At 31.9% G+C, this 16,233-nt stretch overlaps 2 protein-coding genes across 6 annotated transcripts in view; one reads left to right on the top strand and one right to left on the bottom strand.

Annotated features, from left to right (window-relative positions):
• The window catches only part of LOC135789496 (very long chain fatty acid elongase AAEL008004-like), a 36,121-nt gene extending 31,005 nt beyond the window's left edge, over positions 1-5,116 (top strand). The window contains exons 1-6 of one of the 2 annotated variants that reach the window (XM_065299342.1): positions 2,130-2,309; positions 3,397-3,464; positions 3,533-3,804; positions 4,261-4,317; positions 4,375-4,617; positions 4,686-5,116. In XM_065299342.1, coding sequence (XP_065155414.1) covers positions 3,416-3,464; positions 3,533-3,804; positions 4,261-4,317; positions 4,375-4,617; positions 4,686-4,961 — 897 coding nt within the window. In that variant the 5' untranslated portion in view covers positions 2,130-2,309; positions 3,397-3,415 and the 3' untranslated portion in view covers positions 4,962-5,116. Of the gene's footprint in view, positions 1-2,129; positions 2,310-3,396; positions 3,465-3,532; positions 3,805-4,260; positions 4,318-4,374; positions 4,618-4,685 lie in introns of those variants that run through there. The other variant, XM_065299343.1, reaches the window with a different exon arrangement.
• A 2,839-nt stretch (positions 5,117-7,955) lies between these two features.
• Positions 7,956-16,233, bottom strand: part of LOC135804128 (pancreatic triacylglycerol lipase-like) — a 115,708-nt gene continuing 107,430 nt past the window's right edge. For all 4 annotated transcript variants that reach the window (XM_065317896.1, XM_065317893.1, XM_065317895.1 and 1 more), the window contains 9 exons: positions 13,895-14,049; positions 13,364-13,477; positions 11,123-11,275; positions 10,906-11,043; positions 10,631-10,718; positions 9,238-9,450; positions 8,974-9,177; positions 8,584-8,914; positions 7,956-8,517 (listed from right to left, as the gene is read on the bottom strand). In XM_065317896.1, the coding sequence (XP_065173968.1) occupies positions 8,376-8,517; positions 8,584-8,914; positions 8,974-9,177; positions 9,238-9,450; positions 10,631-10,718; positions 10,906-11,043; positions 11,123-11,275; positions 13,364-13,477; positions 13,895-14,049 (1,538 nt within the window). In that variant the 3' untranslated portion in view covers positions 7,956-8,375. The remainder of the gene's footprint in view (positions 8,518-8,583; positions 8,915-8,973; positions 9,178-9,237; positions 9,451-10,630; positions 10,719-10,905; positions 11,044-11,122; positions 11,276-13,363; positions 13,478-13,894; positions 14,050-16,233) is intronic.

The raw sequence follows: 16,233 nt of genomic DNA, 5'->3' as shown, positions 1-16,233 counted from the left end.
GCTCCGGAATTTGTTGCAAACGATTTATTAAATTGTTTTTCGAGGCGAGTGACTCGCATTTCGCCCTCCACATTTGCACAATGCAAAACGTGCCAATTTGAAATTTAAATTAAATTGCTTCGGCTCGGGCCGGGCGTCTTTATTTCGAGTGGCAACACGAACGCAGAACGTGGAACAAGCTTTTGTTTTCGTTGAATTACCGCGGTTGGACATATTTCCGTAATGATTCAAATGATTTTAATGTGACGACTTAATATCGCCACAAATTGCGGCTTAAATCAAAATAAAATCGCTTAATTTCATCGTCTTAGACTTTTAACATAGGCAACCCAATATACACGTAGTAATATACTCATTTTCAACTATTTACATCATAATTTTTTTTGTTTAATATTTTAAAATATGGGTGAGTTTTATTTCAAATTTTAATGTGTTGTAACATTTTGTGTCTAAGATTGTTAGCCGTGACATAATTCAATGTTTATCCAATTAATTAAAGTGCGACGAAACGTTGAAAGTGAAGAATCGTACTCGAAATTTATTGAATGTCGCAGTGCAATCGAATTATACGAAGAGCATCTTGACCGTCGACGCCCGGGAAAATTTCGTGCGTCATTTTATATGCGAAGCAAAGTTGTGTAAGTCGTTTCTTCGAGTCTAAGTCAAAAAATTCGTAGTAAATGAATAGCATTTCTAACTTATCGATGACAAAATGACAAGAGTAAGTCAAGACGCGTCGAGTTTTGTACTTCACCTTCGATTGAACGACGCGAATTCAATGACGAGTGCGCTGTTTATTGTTTATGATAGTTGATTTCGATAATTAAAAGAAACGCACAATGCCGCATGCTTGCATTTTATGTATGATAATGCTCGTATGTGAACGCGGTGTTCCGTTCTTCGTTCGTTTGCCGCATCAATGCGATGATTTATTGCTAATATTGTTTCACAAATGCATAAAACGTGAATGTGCGCAGTGCAAGAATTTACACTGCATAGAATATACCTTAATGTGGTAAAACACATCAGTGAATAATGTATTTAGTAGTCAACATCCTTTTATATTTATTTATTGATATTGCAAAGCAGTTACTATTTTTAGTTTATATTGATTGTAGGTGGGTAAAACTTGAAATTAAAAAAAAATTGTGTAAATGTTTCCCTTTTAGTGGAGTATTCATGAGTGTTTTATTTTTGGTTAATTTTTAGGCATTATTTTAACTGATGGTATAGCTAAATTCAAGTTTAAGTGTGATGGTTTGTTTGTAACGCTTTCACGTATAAAATATTGAACCAATTTTAATAAGTTTCCGTGTAAAAGTATTTTAGACACAGGAAAATAACATGGGCTACTTTTTGTTTAAAAAGATTATCAGAAAGGGTGTAATTTTAGGGTTTGAAGTTGATATGTATATCCTGTCATAGTAATACTAATATATTGTGAATCTAGATGGCGTTACAGTGCATTATTAGTATTTCTCATTTTTTAAATTAGAATTATGAATTTTATTGTCGATTTCAACTCATATTATGTCCAAAAACAAGCAAATTATCAATTAAATTAATATATCGTAATAGGAATTGTTAAAAGCAAAAGTACTAAATACCAAAATGCATTTAATGTATTGCCGTGTTAATAAAAATAGCAACAAAATGACAAACTACAAAAAAACAGCATATTTAGACAAATATTTCCGATAAAATATTTTCTTTTAAATATATCATTACACACCGATAAGCAACAAAACTAAAACAAAAAGAAAACAACATTTACGTCAATCTAGACTACATTAATTTATTTTTACTCCAGTCTTGCCTTTTACACTTTAAATGGCGCTCTGAAGGATTTTCCTTTATTCTACAAACCAACAAACCATTTACACTTTTATAAACTTAAAAATAATTTCCGTATTATTTAATTACAAATTTAAATCTACAAAAGTTTAATAAATCAGTTTAATTATCTCTTTTCTATTTTAAAGTTGATATTTTGTGACCTAATATACACTTATTGAATATTAATTATCTTGTTTAAACTTAAAACAATACAATTAATATGAGATCGGTGATTACGCCAGCGTATGATGATTGTCAAGTCGTTGATTCGGTTTGAAAAATCGACAAAAGCGCGCTGCGCATTCTCAAACAGCCTCAGTCGTTTGCGGCGCGCTTTCCTGGGTAGTGCGTGCAGTAGACACAATTTTTTTTGTAAATTTAAATTAATATTTATTTGAAAATCAAATCAACACAACAAAAAAGTTGATTTTTAATACATTTGTGATTTTATTAGCAGTTTTTATTTTAATTAGGTGAGTTTAATTATTTTTTATTATTTTAACACACTGTATAAAAGCGTATAATTTTGATTGAAAGTAGTTAATTTCTCATATGGGATTTCCTTCTTCTTTCTTTATTTTATTATTTCTTTATGTTTTAATCTTGACTTGCTTTTGTTTACTGGATGAAAAAAAAAACTTTTTCTTGATATAAAAATGAGAACAGAGAAATTTTCATTCATTCATATTTGTCATTTAAAATAATATTTTAAAAATTAATAAATAATTGTGTGGTCAAATCCAAAAAACCAAATCAAAACCCACCGAGTAATAAACAATAACGTGTAATTAATCGAAAATGAGTGCGCAAATTGTTGCCACGCGCAGCAATTATTTTGATAATCGGATTTCCACTCCCAACATACTATCAATAACTGCAATGCATCTACCTTTGCAGTAAACTCGATTAAATTAAATTAATTAGTTTAATTAATACGTTGTTACTCGGCATTTTTTCAGCGCAATTAATTTTTTCATAATCAATAAATCTTATAAAAATTAATATCCCTTTGTAGTCGTAAATATTATCAATTTTATTATTCCTGTTGATGATTTACGTGGGATATTTTTTTCTTTTGGATGATTAGCACATGTTTCACTTTCTTTTCGCACTTGACTCAAATTGTTTCGAGGATGTCAAGTGCGTTATTCAATATTATCGCTTATGCGCAACCTTCCGGGCGACTCTTTTGCTGTTTGACAAAGAATTAACGACTCAACGAAAGCGAAACGATTGGTTAACTAGTCAAATATCACTTGCATCATATCGGACAAGTATTCAACTTGACCAGAGTGATAAATCTCAAATCTAAACCTGGCGTAAAATCAATTTGCATTGTGTATAGTGAGAAGAATGTGTGAATGCATTAAATGCATCAACCGTAACGCGCAAATCGAAGCACTCGAATTTCTTCTCGATACAGAGTTTCCATCTGCGAGGTCACGACTCGACTTGACCCAAATCGGCGCAGTTTTTATTCGGAATACGACAAACACTCAATAAAAATTCTAGTGTAATTGTTTGCGCGACGCTTAATATTGATCGATACTGTTGTTTCAGGCCCAATTTGCTCTTCAAGATGGCGTCACCTCTCGAGTATTACTACTATTTGATGGAGACTAAAGGAGGTTACTTATACAACTCATAATAAAATTCTTTTAATTTTAATTTTTTTTTCTGTTGGATTAAATTTCAGATCCAAGAACAAATGAGTGGTTTTTGATGTCTTCCCCAGGACCATTGCTGACAATCATCGCCACTTATTTGTACTTCTGTGTGTGGGCGGGTCCCAATTTTATGAAAGACCGTAAACCCTTTGAGATGAAGGGTATTATTAAGTTGTATAACTTGGTGCAGGTTATATTAAGCGTGCTGCTTGTCTATGAAGGGCTGCAAGGGGGATGGGGGCATAATTACAGTTTTGCGTGTCAACCGATTGATTTTTCTGAAGATCCACGTGCAAAACGAGTGAGTAATCATGTTATATTTAATTTAATTCAATTTAATCTTAAGTTATATTATATTATGAGTGTTTTGTTTGTTTGTGGCGCTTTGACGGTTAAACCAGCGAATCAATTTTGATAAAATTTGGTATTTAAATATTTTTGATCAAGGAAAAGGAAATAGGCTACTTTTTGTTGCGAAAATTTGATTTTAAGGATGTAAAATGGGGGATGAAAGTTATTTTGGAGATTTATTCATAATTACACTTATATAATTTAAAGGTAGATGGCGCTACAGTACATGTTTTACTTTTTTTTTATACCTTTAGGTTAAAATTGAGTGTTTTATTGTCAAATTAAACTCATAATTGGTTTATTCTGCAAGAAATAAATTAGTTAAGAAAGTTTTGACTAAAATCAACGCCAAATAAACGTAATAAATTTATTTTTAATTTATTTTTAATTTATTTTTATTGTTTAGATGGCTGGTGCTGTTTATTTCTACTTCATTTGCAAGTTGACTGAACTTTTAGATACTGTAAGTATATTTTTCCTTTAGAAAATTAAATTTTGTTATTAATTTGTGAATTTTAAGGTATTTTTTGTACTAAGAAAGAAAATGAATCAAGTATCTTTCCTTCATCTCTACCATCACTCTCTGATGCCTGTCTGTGCCTGGGTGGGTGCAAAATTTTTGCCTGGCGGCCATGGTACCCTTCTGGGATTGATTAACTCCTTCATCCACATTATTATGTACTCGTATTACCTGGTGGCGTCTCTTGGTCCTCAATATCAAAAATATTTGTGGTGGAAGAAGTATCTAACTGCAATGCAAATGGTAAATATACTATTTTCTATATGAAATTGGTAATATTTGTTTAACTTTATGTTTTGTATCCATTTTAGGTGCAGTTTTGTATAATTGCCGTTCACAACTTCCAAGTACTCTTCAGACAGTGTGACTACCCGAAGTTCATCGCCTTCCTGCTGGGAATGCAAGCCATATTCTTCTTTTATCTCTTCGGCAGTTTCTACTACCGCACATACGTGAAACCCACACATGCGCCGCCCCCGAAGGAGATAGTTAACGCGGCAACGACTCGAAAGAACTCTGATGGCGATGGTAGCGCGGTTACAATTGCAAATGGCACTGGAAAGGCGAAAAAAACTAAAGCAAACTAAAAACCATTGCGATGGAATCGTTTACGATGGTTTTTGACCGTTTCAGACATCACTAACAATATTTGTTTATCAACTACGACGGTTATTTAATGTTTTTTCTGTGGATTTATTGTTTCTTTACGAAATAAATGAATTTGTTAATTTAAATATACAAATATTTCGTTTTCAATAGTTATTTAACTTGTTTTGCAGCAGATTGTCTCACAGGTAGGTATTTATTTAATAAGCTGGGGATTACGAGTTTACTTTTATTGCAAAATGAGGGGTTGGTTGTGTTGTGTTCTCCCGGATGGGGACGCTAACGGCCAAAGGGTTGTTCATACATCGTAATTCATATTATTGTGAAGTGCGACGTTTTTATTGGCTCTATGGCTGCCTATTACGTTTATTTATAGCGTTCGAGCACGTAATTGCCAATGGAAAATGTGCACTTAATAAATTTTCATAATTGATTGTTCAGTTTGCTCTTGTTGGAATTATTTATTTGATATTTTCTACTGAAATACAGACAATTATAATAGATAAATTTGTATTTTTGCTTATTGTGGACTCTTACTATAGGCAACCCAGTCTACATGAATCATCCTGCGAATTTCACATATAAGTGCGCCTCAATGTAGAGATAATTCGGAACTCTTACCTGTGCTTTAAGAAGTTAATATAAATATAAGAACGTTAAGGGCCGCAATTTTGTGTTAAAATTATTTTCCTTTGAAGAACAGGGTCGAACTTTTTTTAATGAAATTTTAATCTGTCGAAGAACAGGGTCGAACTTTTTTATAAAATGTTTTCAGTGCGAAGTCAAAATTTTCTATAAAATTGTCAATAGGGCCTAAAGGGTCAGTGCTACAAAAAAATTGTTCATAAATAAAGTAATCAGAATTCCACAAGCTATCAGAATCCGAAATCGAAATTGAAAAATTCGAACTTTTAATTTGTGATAAAAATATGAAAAAGTTTTGCCTTTTTTATGACGAAATCTTTTCACGGTTTCTGTTTTTTATGACATAAATTTAAAAATAGGAATTTTGAAATTTTTTTTTCGGATTATGATAAAGCAGAAGATTATAAGTAATTTATTTTAGTAAACATTTCTTCCACAACCCTTATTTAAGGCCCTATTGACAATTTTGTTTCACAATTAAAACGCTAATTACTATCAAAATAATCAATCTGATAACAAAATTTCACTAAGATAAAATAACCAGGATTATGGTTCCTTTCATTTTCTGCAATAAAAAATTTAAATTTTCTATTTTTATTTTTTACATATAAAATGATAGAGAAAACTGAAAATCTAGTTTATTTCACTTTTCTCGCAAACCGTTGGAGCTAACAAAAAACGGTTTTCAGATTCATATACAGGGGACTTTTCTACACTAGATAGCACTGAAAAATATTAAAATATCAATCATGATGTAATAATTAAAAATGGTCAATAACTTAAAAACTAATTAAGATAGCGCAACCAAACCTGGATTAATGAGTTCCTGACATTGTTTTACATCAGTCTGGAAAGTTTGAGGAAAATCGGAGAGGTGGTTGTATTTGTTCAGTTTTGAATTTATCACCCATTTTCCGAAATATTGATGCTATCGGAAAACTGATTAGATATCTTTCATGCCCATGAAAAACTCTATCGATTGGCGTTTTCCATTTTCTCCTAGCTCAACATTCATTTTTGAGGCCCCAAAATAGTTAAGTGTAACCTCTTGACTCTTTTTGAGTGGTCTTTGGTTAACTTCATAGAATCAAAAAACTAAATCTGCCATTTTATAGACCCTTACCATGGCATGAAGAAACTGCAAGAAGTTTCTTTCTATCTTTATTAGTTTTCGAGAAAATTGCGTTGGAAAATCATTTTTCACCTACTCAAAAGTACAAATTTTAAGGCTTTAACATATGCAAAATTAATTGCTGAACACAATGCCGTTTTCCGTTTTTGTATATCTTAATTAGTTCCTAAGATAATCGGTACTTAAGTATTGTTGGAAGTACACGATTCACTAAAATGCATTTATTGGCTCAACGGTTAGTGCTAATGAGGAGAGAGTTTTATTCATAAATGTATTAAGAGCCCTTCTACACAATTATATTATTAATATTTTAAGATTAATTAAAATCACGCAATAAAATGCCAGGCGCCTCCGCCATATTTTAATTGCATTATTTAATAAATTTAAAAAAAATTAAATTTTTATAGTAGATTATGATGAAGGACCATAATATACACAAAATATTTTAATACATTATTTTAATTAGTCGTTTAGTTTAAAAGATATTCACATAAAACTCTTGAATGTTATTTTATCAATAGGGCCTTAAATAAGGGTTGCAGAAGAAAAGTTTACTAAAATAAATGATTTCTAATGTTCTGCTTTATCATAATCAGAAAAAACAATTTGAAAATTCCAACATTTAATTTTTGTCATAAAAAACAGAAACCGTGAAAAGATTTCGTCATAAAAAAGGCAAAACTTTTTCGTTTTTTTATCACAAAATAAAAATGGGAATTTTGATATTCTGATTTCGGATTCGGATAGCTTGTTTAATTATCATTTATTTATTTAAGTACAATGTTTATGTAACACTAGCCGTTTAGGCCCTATTGACAATTTTAGAGAAAAATTTGACTTCGCACAAAAACGAATTCTATTATGGTGATTATTATCAAAACGGTACATCTTAGAACAAAATTTTATTAAGATAACGTATTCCAAATAACATTTTCTTCAATATTCTATAATAAAAAAATTTTAAGAAGAAGTGCGACCCTGTCTTTCAGCCGAAAATATTTTAAGAAAAAAGTTCGACCCTGTCTTTCGACATATAATAATTTTAATAAAAAAGTTCGACCCTGACTTTCGACCGAAAATAATTTAAACAAAAAAGTTCGACCTGTCGTTCGACACAAAATAACTTACACGAAAGCACTTCTAAAACATTTCTCGACGGATATTTTGATAAGAAGGTATAATTAATTAATAAAACCAATAAATCTATATAATTTATATTTAAAAAAATAACACATCCAATACATATCACATAAACATTTCGAATAATACCAAAAACAGTTTAACAACAAAAAGAATTTGCAAGAATATCAAACTAAAAACAAATTCATACAAATCTACTCAAACCTCTGCACTATTTAACAAATATGCTTTTGTTTCAACGGGTGTGCAAATATGGCACAATTTTTATACAAAGAGAAAAAATAAACAATTTGAATCCAATGGATTTTGCGTATATCAAATTTAAAAACTAATAAACACAACGCTTACAGACTAATTGGCAAATGCGTCAACTATAATACTTAACGTGTACAATTAGGGGGATATCACTGGCGTACTTTGTTTTGCATCCGCGCTGGGAAACGAGTAAAATTTACAAACAATAAACATATTTCCAGTGCTAGCTCAGCTTATCACTGGAAGTATTGTACTGCCGACAACAGCCATCGGAGACAAAGACAGCACGTCCTCTGTTGGCGATGTCTGCATAATCACGTTTGCTACGTGCGCACAATTTCGATGAGAATTTTGCATCACGTTTCCTAAAAAATAAAAACAAAAATTTAGACATCATGGTTATGCAACTTGTGTGACAATCAATATCTTACCCTCTTCCAGGCATTTCCATCTCCTCGACAGCAACGCTCTTCACATACAGATGATCATTACACCAGAAGAGACAAAGTGTCCTTGGTTCTAGGACATTCATGTCGTATTCCCAATTGAGCTCCACTTTCTTTATATTTCCGCCCAGATCAGCAGGATGTGAAAGGACCATGGAATAAGTCGAACCGTGCTCGAGTTTCATATCACCCGATGGTGTTAAATCCATGTGGATAACACCCTGTGGCGAATGCAGTTTGGCTTTTATAAAACCCTGCACCCAGATTTCAGCGGTCGGAGGTTTTGCAAGTTCCAAACTGACTCGATATAATCGATCTGTAAATTTGGTTGCATACATTACTGGTCGTTACTAAAAAGATTATAATATAACTTACGACAATATGGATATTCTCTGCCTGTAGATGTGAAATATTTATTCCCAACAGCGTCTTGAAGTTTCGTACTAGGTGATACTTCGTTATCCAATAATCCAGGACTGGAATCAGCGTGATATCCCATTAGAGCACAACTCTGTGAGCCAGGTTTGCAGGTGAAACATTTGCCAGTCAAAAAGTGTTGATAACTCTTGCATTGGTGAGCTAAACATGAAATAAATCAAATTAATTGGATTTATAGGAGAATGAGTACTTCTAACTTACCTAAATACGGACATCTACCGTTAATACTATCCGTAAATAATTTAATCGCTCTAACGTGATTGCAAGCTACCAAAACACGCGATGCTTCTTCTAAACCATCACGAATTAAAGTCAAAGGAACTAATGGTGTCTGTGTTATATCACATCCAGGTTGTTCCTTGCCGTTGTTCGGATAGAAGTCAAGATGGCCACATGGTTGAGACATGCCATAACCTATAAAAATATGAACTATAATATATTTCTGAGAGATGATATTTTCATTCTTAAGAAAAAATTGCCAAGGGGGGGTGCTTGATACTTTTTTTCAACGATTTTTGATAATTGATATCTCTTAAACTAAAAGCGCTAACAACCAACGAACCACTGATTATGAAAGATTGGAAAATTCTCTATCAGATAAAAATATAAAATAATTATATTTCCAACAGTAAAAGGTCAAAAAATGCCACTAAAAGTGCTAAAAAGTGACATTTTGCAATTTTTGATGATTTTCTTCAATCGCGAATATCTCGTAAACTAAAAGAGATAATTAAGATCTGATCGCAGCATCTTAATCTACGGACTACTTTCTATAAGATAAGATAGTTAAAACGGAAATCTGATAGATAAAATTTTACATCTTAAGAAAAAATTACCAAGGGGGGGGTGCTTGATACTTTTTTTCAATGATTTTTGATAATTGATATCTCTGAAACTAAAAGCGCTAACAACCAACGAATCGCTGATTATGAAAGATTGGAAAATTCTCTATCAGATAAAAATATAAAATAATTATATTTCCAACAGTAAAAGGTCAAAAAATGCCACTAAAAGTGCTAAAAAGTGACATTTTGCAATTTTTGATGATTTTCTTCAATCGCGAATATCTCGTAAACTAAAAGAGATAATTAAGATCTGATCGCAGCATCTTAATCTACAGACTATACTCTATAAGATAGGCTAGTTAAAAAAATGGGCAAGTGAATATCTTCAATGATTTGACAGATCGAACGTATTGTTGGTTGCATACTCAAAAGTAAAATAACAAAAATTTTCTAATAATTAAACAACCGTGTTAATTACAATAGATTATCGGCACGTTAACAATAATTAGCTTTTCAACAAATGTGAATTCAACGTCGTGCTCCACGCTAATTTCCTTATTGGCGTGAAATTCGACGAATAACGCATAACGATCGTGAATTCAAGAATACACAACTTCATGAGGACGTTTTAATGCGCTGGCAGGCGCTAATTGCTCATTAATAACCGCGAATATCACGACTAGAAAGTGACTAGGTATAATATTTTGAGAGATTCAATTTAAAACCAATTATCAATCACGTTTTTACTCAAATAATCCTAATGTAAACCAGGTCCGTATTAATCTAACAAAATATTTTCTTCAACTCACCAAGAAAGAAAATTCCTTTGCCGTCTGTGTGGATGACATCAACCAGTTCGGCGTCGGACGGATCGAGACGGACGTGCGACGGCATGTTCTAGAAATTTCATGCTTATTACAACAACCGAACGGCATTTTTACCGTTTCGAGTGCAAGTTTGAGTAACAGTAAAATGCACTTAAGTGCATTGACAGGCCTGTTAGAAATGCGTAAGCGTAACAATTCACTAAGCAAAGAATGTGTGTTTCGCAAGCGCGTTGCGAAAAAATTCAACGACGACTTACTTGAAAGTACGGCTCGGCCGGATCCAGACCGGTTATCCTTCCCAATCCTTTAACCAATGCGCCTGCGTATCCTGCTGTGTGTGCGCCTAGAGAATGACCTATGATGTGCACATCAGCTGGGTCAACAGTGTAGTTTTTCTATTAAAAAAAAAAACATAAAATAATAAGAAAAAAAAACAGAAAATTAATGCAGAATATTTTTAGGTCATGTACTTACAATAATATGATTGATAAAATATCCTAACTCCAAACCAACTAATCGGGTGTTGGCGGTGGCTTGCGTGTACAGCGGCAAACTGCCCCCAGCCCAATCGACGACAATAACATTCATGTCGTCGGCTTTGATCAATTCATCACGCATGTCACCCACCTTAAACCAAGAAACAAAGAAAAATTAATACAACACTCACATATAAACATGTTAATTAAGTTGCCTATACTTCATTTTACCCTAACCACAATTTCACTTTGGCACGTGAACTAAGTTGCCTATATATCATTTCATTTTTTTCTAACTACAATTTCACTTTTCAATCTTCACTATCACGATTATAATTAAATTTAATATTTATTTTGAAGATGTTGACCTTGCCCTCGATGAAATAAATATTCTCGTATGATGCGCGCAGAAATAAATTAAGATTAACGATTGACGATAGGAATCTGCGCTGGTGAAAAGTGAAATGAAAGCGAATTACTACTTTTGGTGTGGCTTCAGTTGTCTGTCAATAAACCGGCATGATTAATAGCAGCAAACGTGTGGATTTAAATTAATTAGAAACTTAACACAGACGAGTAGACGCACAAAAAACGTATCTTGTTAGAAAAAACTTACAATTTAATCAAAATTAGAATGATTAATGCTATTCGAAAGTATTTTTAGATTTTACATTTATCAATGTATAGTTGCCGATTAATTTCTTAAATTAAATTGCTTATATTTTTGTTTTTACAGATGTTAGTGTTGTAATTACTCATGATTCGTCACAACTTGGTATAATGTTATTGTATAATCATGATTAGTCATTTCTCGCTATGCTATTTCAGGCTTTGATAAACATTTTAATCAGTAGTTACGCATTAATCACAATTATTTATGTTTTGTTGCTAATAATTAATTTATTATCATACAATTTAGTGAAATAGTCATTTAATTGAATTTATTTTGTTATATTTTAAGATATAACTTTAGTTTACGAATAAAAAACGGTAAAAAATTAAAATGGCGGCCATTTTGTATTTTACCGACTGCATTATGACTTTAAGTCACTCGTGCGTGCAATGCAGTAATACGAATTTAAATTGACACGTTGCGAAATATCATTTAATAATAGCAAATACAAGAAAAGTTGAAAAACAAATAGCAATCATAACGCAGCAGATAAAATGAAAATGGCGAAGCGTGAAAACAAAACTATTATATTTTCCAATCAATGCCTGTAATTATTTCTTGTCTACCTATGCGCGCAAGGACGCAAACACGGAAACAATTGCTAATTGCTAATCGGTCATTTCCCATCGGATAAATAATCACAATCAACGCTTTGCGAGCGAATACAAGTGCATATTTATTATATGTACATATTTATTAAGGAAACTCTAAAACTGCGCCTCGCGCAACTATAATTAAGTAACTTTCTTTTCGCGTAAAAAAAATTCGCATGCCACAACTAAACATAACCTAACCTAACTGAATTTTGTTAATAAATGCTAAACAAAACCCACTTTCGGACCTAGGTTAACCAAGGTCACCGTATGCAACTTGTGCAACACGCATATTATTATATACACTTGTTATGTAACTTATGCAACACAACCTACATTAACCGATCAATTCGCTATTCTTGCAGCTCGAGTGTCTCTATGCATAATGAGTAAAGTTATATAAGTAAAGTTCAAGTAGTGAACATGTAAATTTCGACACTTATTTGAATATAGTTTTAATGCTATAAACATAAACTCGAGATCGAAGAAGTCCTAGTTGGAACATCGAGACACCGTAACCTATAATCTTTATTTTATGCTTTGACAGTTTAACTGGTTAACAATAGAATAGAATAAAGAAGAGAAAAATGAAGAAGCTTATTGTTGAACACTGAAGTGTTTTATTGCAGATATACGAGTGAGACTTATGTATAGGTTAGGTTAGGTTTTGTTATAAGTAAGTTTATATTATACGATTGACATCAAACTGTGATCCGATTCGGCAATAAGCAATAAATCGTTTCATGAAGCTACGCAAATGGAATATTTATGTTTGATTCATGATAATTCTTTGACGCACGATTGTTATAAAGTGCGTCTTAGATTATAGCAGCTGCGAATTTTATATTTTCAATATTGATTGACGCGAATTAATATTTTTACGAGTTGGCATAATATTTTTTGCACAATGTGTTTTGATGCGTTGAAAGATTATATAATATTGTAAATAATTGTTCAATTGATAATTACTTACCCAATTAGATAATGGCGTGTCAATAAATCCATGAATAATAAACTTAGTTTTCTTCTTCGGGTCGAAATTGCTGCGGTTGATTGATTTGTCATCCTGCGCGCGCACTAATTGACCCTGCAATATAAAACAAAGTCGTGTTAGTTACAACTTGTATAACTTAAGAAGGGCTGGATAGATTTTGAGGATCTATGTCTGTTGGATTCGTTTTTGTTCTAAGTAGCAGAATAAAGATTAAAATTTTGAAAATTAAGACGTAAATGGTGTTAAATTAACAAAAAAGTAATATGGATTAGATTTTTACTAAAAACTGCGGCTAAGAGTTAATAAAACATAAATAAATTACTTATAATTTGTTGATTTGGAATTAATTGGAATTATGTGTAGCTAATTGAAAGACGTACCGGAAGTTACGTGCATCGCGTGTGTGCATTCGTGCATTAATTACATAAAATTTGCTTTATTGTTAATAAAAATATGAAAATATATAATTAAACAATTATTATTAGTTAAATTATTTGGTACTATACTTACCTCAGTGGGATTAAGTCTTGTATAAAGAATAAAACGGGTGTTGATGACGGATCTCGGCAGTGGAAACACATTGAATGGCCGGTGGATCAAGTGATACCAACTGCGTGTGATGTTCAAACAACCCAGTTCGTCATAGCAACGATTTTCATTTTCAACTGCAAATAAATTTAATAAAAATTATGATTTTCACTAATGCATACAGCAGATTGGATGTCCAGAATAATATACAAACGGCAATGTTTAAATTAAGCGCTCAAGACTTATACAGCAACTCAAACATTGCGTTTTCTTTTCAATCACACTTTTTTTTAAATTTTTCTTATAACATTCGGTATAGAAATTCCTTTCTTTTACGATCGTGTTTTATTCAACGATTTTTTTTCGCATAATCACAGGATCGCATAATCGATCCATTTCCGAGTGAATTCAAAGCGTTATTTAATAACTTCCACTCTAAATTAAATTCAGCGGTTTGCGTAAATACTTAATAGCTAATGGCTAATACTAATACCAGTGGTGATACATAACACAGCATAACATAGCATAACATTGGACCTCAAAATCGACGTGTGATTTTTTAGCGTATTTTTAACGCGTTCGTGTTAATATAATAACACGTCATTACACAACTGATGAAATGTTTACTCTGGCGTTTCACACTTTTTGCGCATAGCCAATTACACGTTATAGATATTTAAATTATAAAAATTAATGAAAAAATAAAATAAAATCAAAAAATATGCAGAAAATATGATTTTTTGTTTTATTAATTTTTTATTCTTCAAAATATTGGCGGAAAAATTGTATTCTTAGGAAAATTGGAAAGCCACTTAGAATATTTACCCATAGAAGTGTAATTAATAAAGGCTTAATTGTTTTAATTACCTATTACTAGCAGTTTAAATCAATAAATTATGTTTATTATTCTGTAAAAGCGAAAATATTATTTTGTTTTTGGTTGTAACTTTTAAATTATTTGAACGAATTCAATTTTGTTTGCGTTTTCTAAGAGTTAATTAAATTATCTATAAACCTGTGCAAGAACAACGTTTTAATTATTAACCATTTGAAAATTATACGAATTAAACTTCGGTGTTCAGTTAATACCGCGTTGTTTTATTCACTTTTATTTTATGAATAACGTAAAAACTATTTTACTAAACATAATTTTGATTATATAGTTCAAAACCCATTTAAATTATCTACAAATAATTTTTTATTTCAAGATTTTATCTCAATCAATTATAAATTTGTTAAGAAATAAAAATAATAAACATGCGACAATCTTTTTTGCAAATTTTGGAACATTTAATTGATTTTCGAATTATTTCAAAACTAATAACGTTAAATTTATTCTACTTACAATTTTGTATAGCTAATTGTATTATCTAAACTCTCAAAACACATTTTTATCAATTAAAACGCGAATAATTCACTTTCCAAATCAATTGAGACTTGATACTTTAAATCTACAAATAAAATTCAATACTTATTTAATTCCAATTGAAACTTTATGACAAAGCATAAAATCTATTCTAAAACCAGATGATTATCTTTAAAATTCCCCAAGTTAATTACCCATAAATTATACTCCTCTGTACATGCGTGGCATGTATCAGTTACACTACTTAAATTAGTATAAGTTACGTCGTCTACTCGAACCTCAACTCAACTTATAATTTAACACACCGATCGAATTCGCCGCGTGTAATTTTTTCAAGGTGACGTTTGTTTATACTCGGAATCGCCACCGCTGCCATTATTATTGTAATGTGTAACCGGTTGGTATCCGCGCGCACGAATTCACGTCGGCGAAAAGAAAGTAAACCGAAAAGTAACGTGGAAGTCGGCGTCGAAAGTCAGTCACAATTCACAAACACAAAAATCCTCACAATTATTATAATATCACATAAATAATCGAATAAAATCCAATACTTTCAACAATTTCAAAGATGGCCGCTGCAGATGGCGCTGTACACACAGCGAATTAAAAGCTTACAATCTTAATTTTACGCTTTGATGCATATTAATGCATCTAAGCTGTCGCGCGCGTTTATTACGGCTGTCAAAATATGAAAATCATGTAACTTAACATCGAGTTGAAGAAAGCGATAAGCAGCAGCAGCGGCGATGCACTTACGCTCGTTTAAATGATTATCTCGCGCTTCGAATGTCGAATGCTCTCTCGGCGTGTAAATGTAAATGTGTCATTGGGTCAGCTAGTCCTTTCTTTCCGTCCATCATCATCTTCGATTTTGTGTGTTTACTTTTACGGCGCGCCGCGGAAGAAAACGAAACTCCGCCACTAATCACCGAAAGCGTAGTGTGCGCAGTGTATG

Source organism: Atheta coriaria, unplaced genomic scaffold, assembly GCF_025399875.1.
Source record: "Atheta coriaria isolate IRGN ID8LTWV9N9 unplaced genomic scaffold, Caltech_Dcor_3.1 hic_scaffold_3_pilon, whole genome shotgun sequence".
Lineage (NCBI taxonomy): Eukaryota > Metazoa > Arthropoda > Insecta > Coleoptera > Staphylinidae > Dalotia > Dalotia coriaria.
Note: the sequence above shows the minus strand (reverse complement) of the source record. Positions and strands in the feature narration are given on the sequence as shown.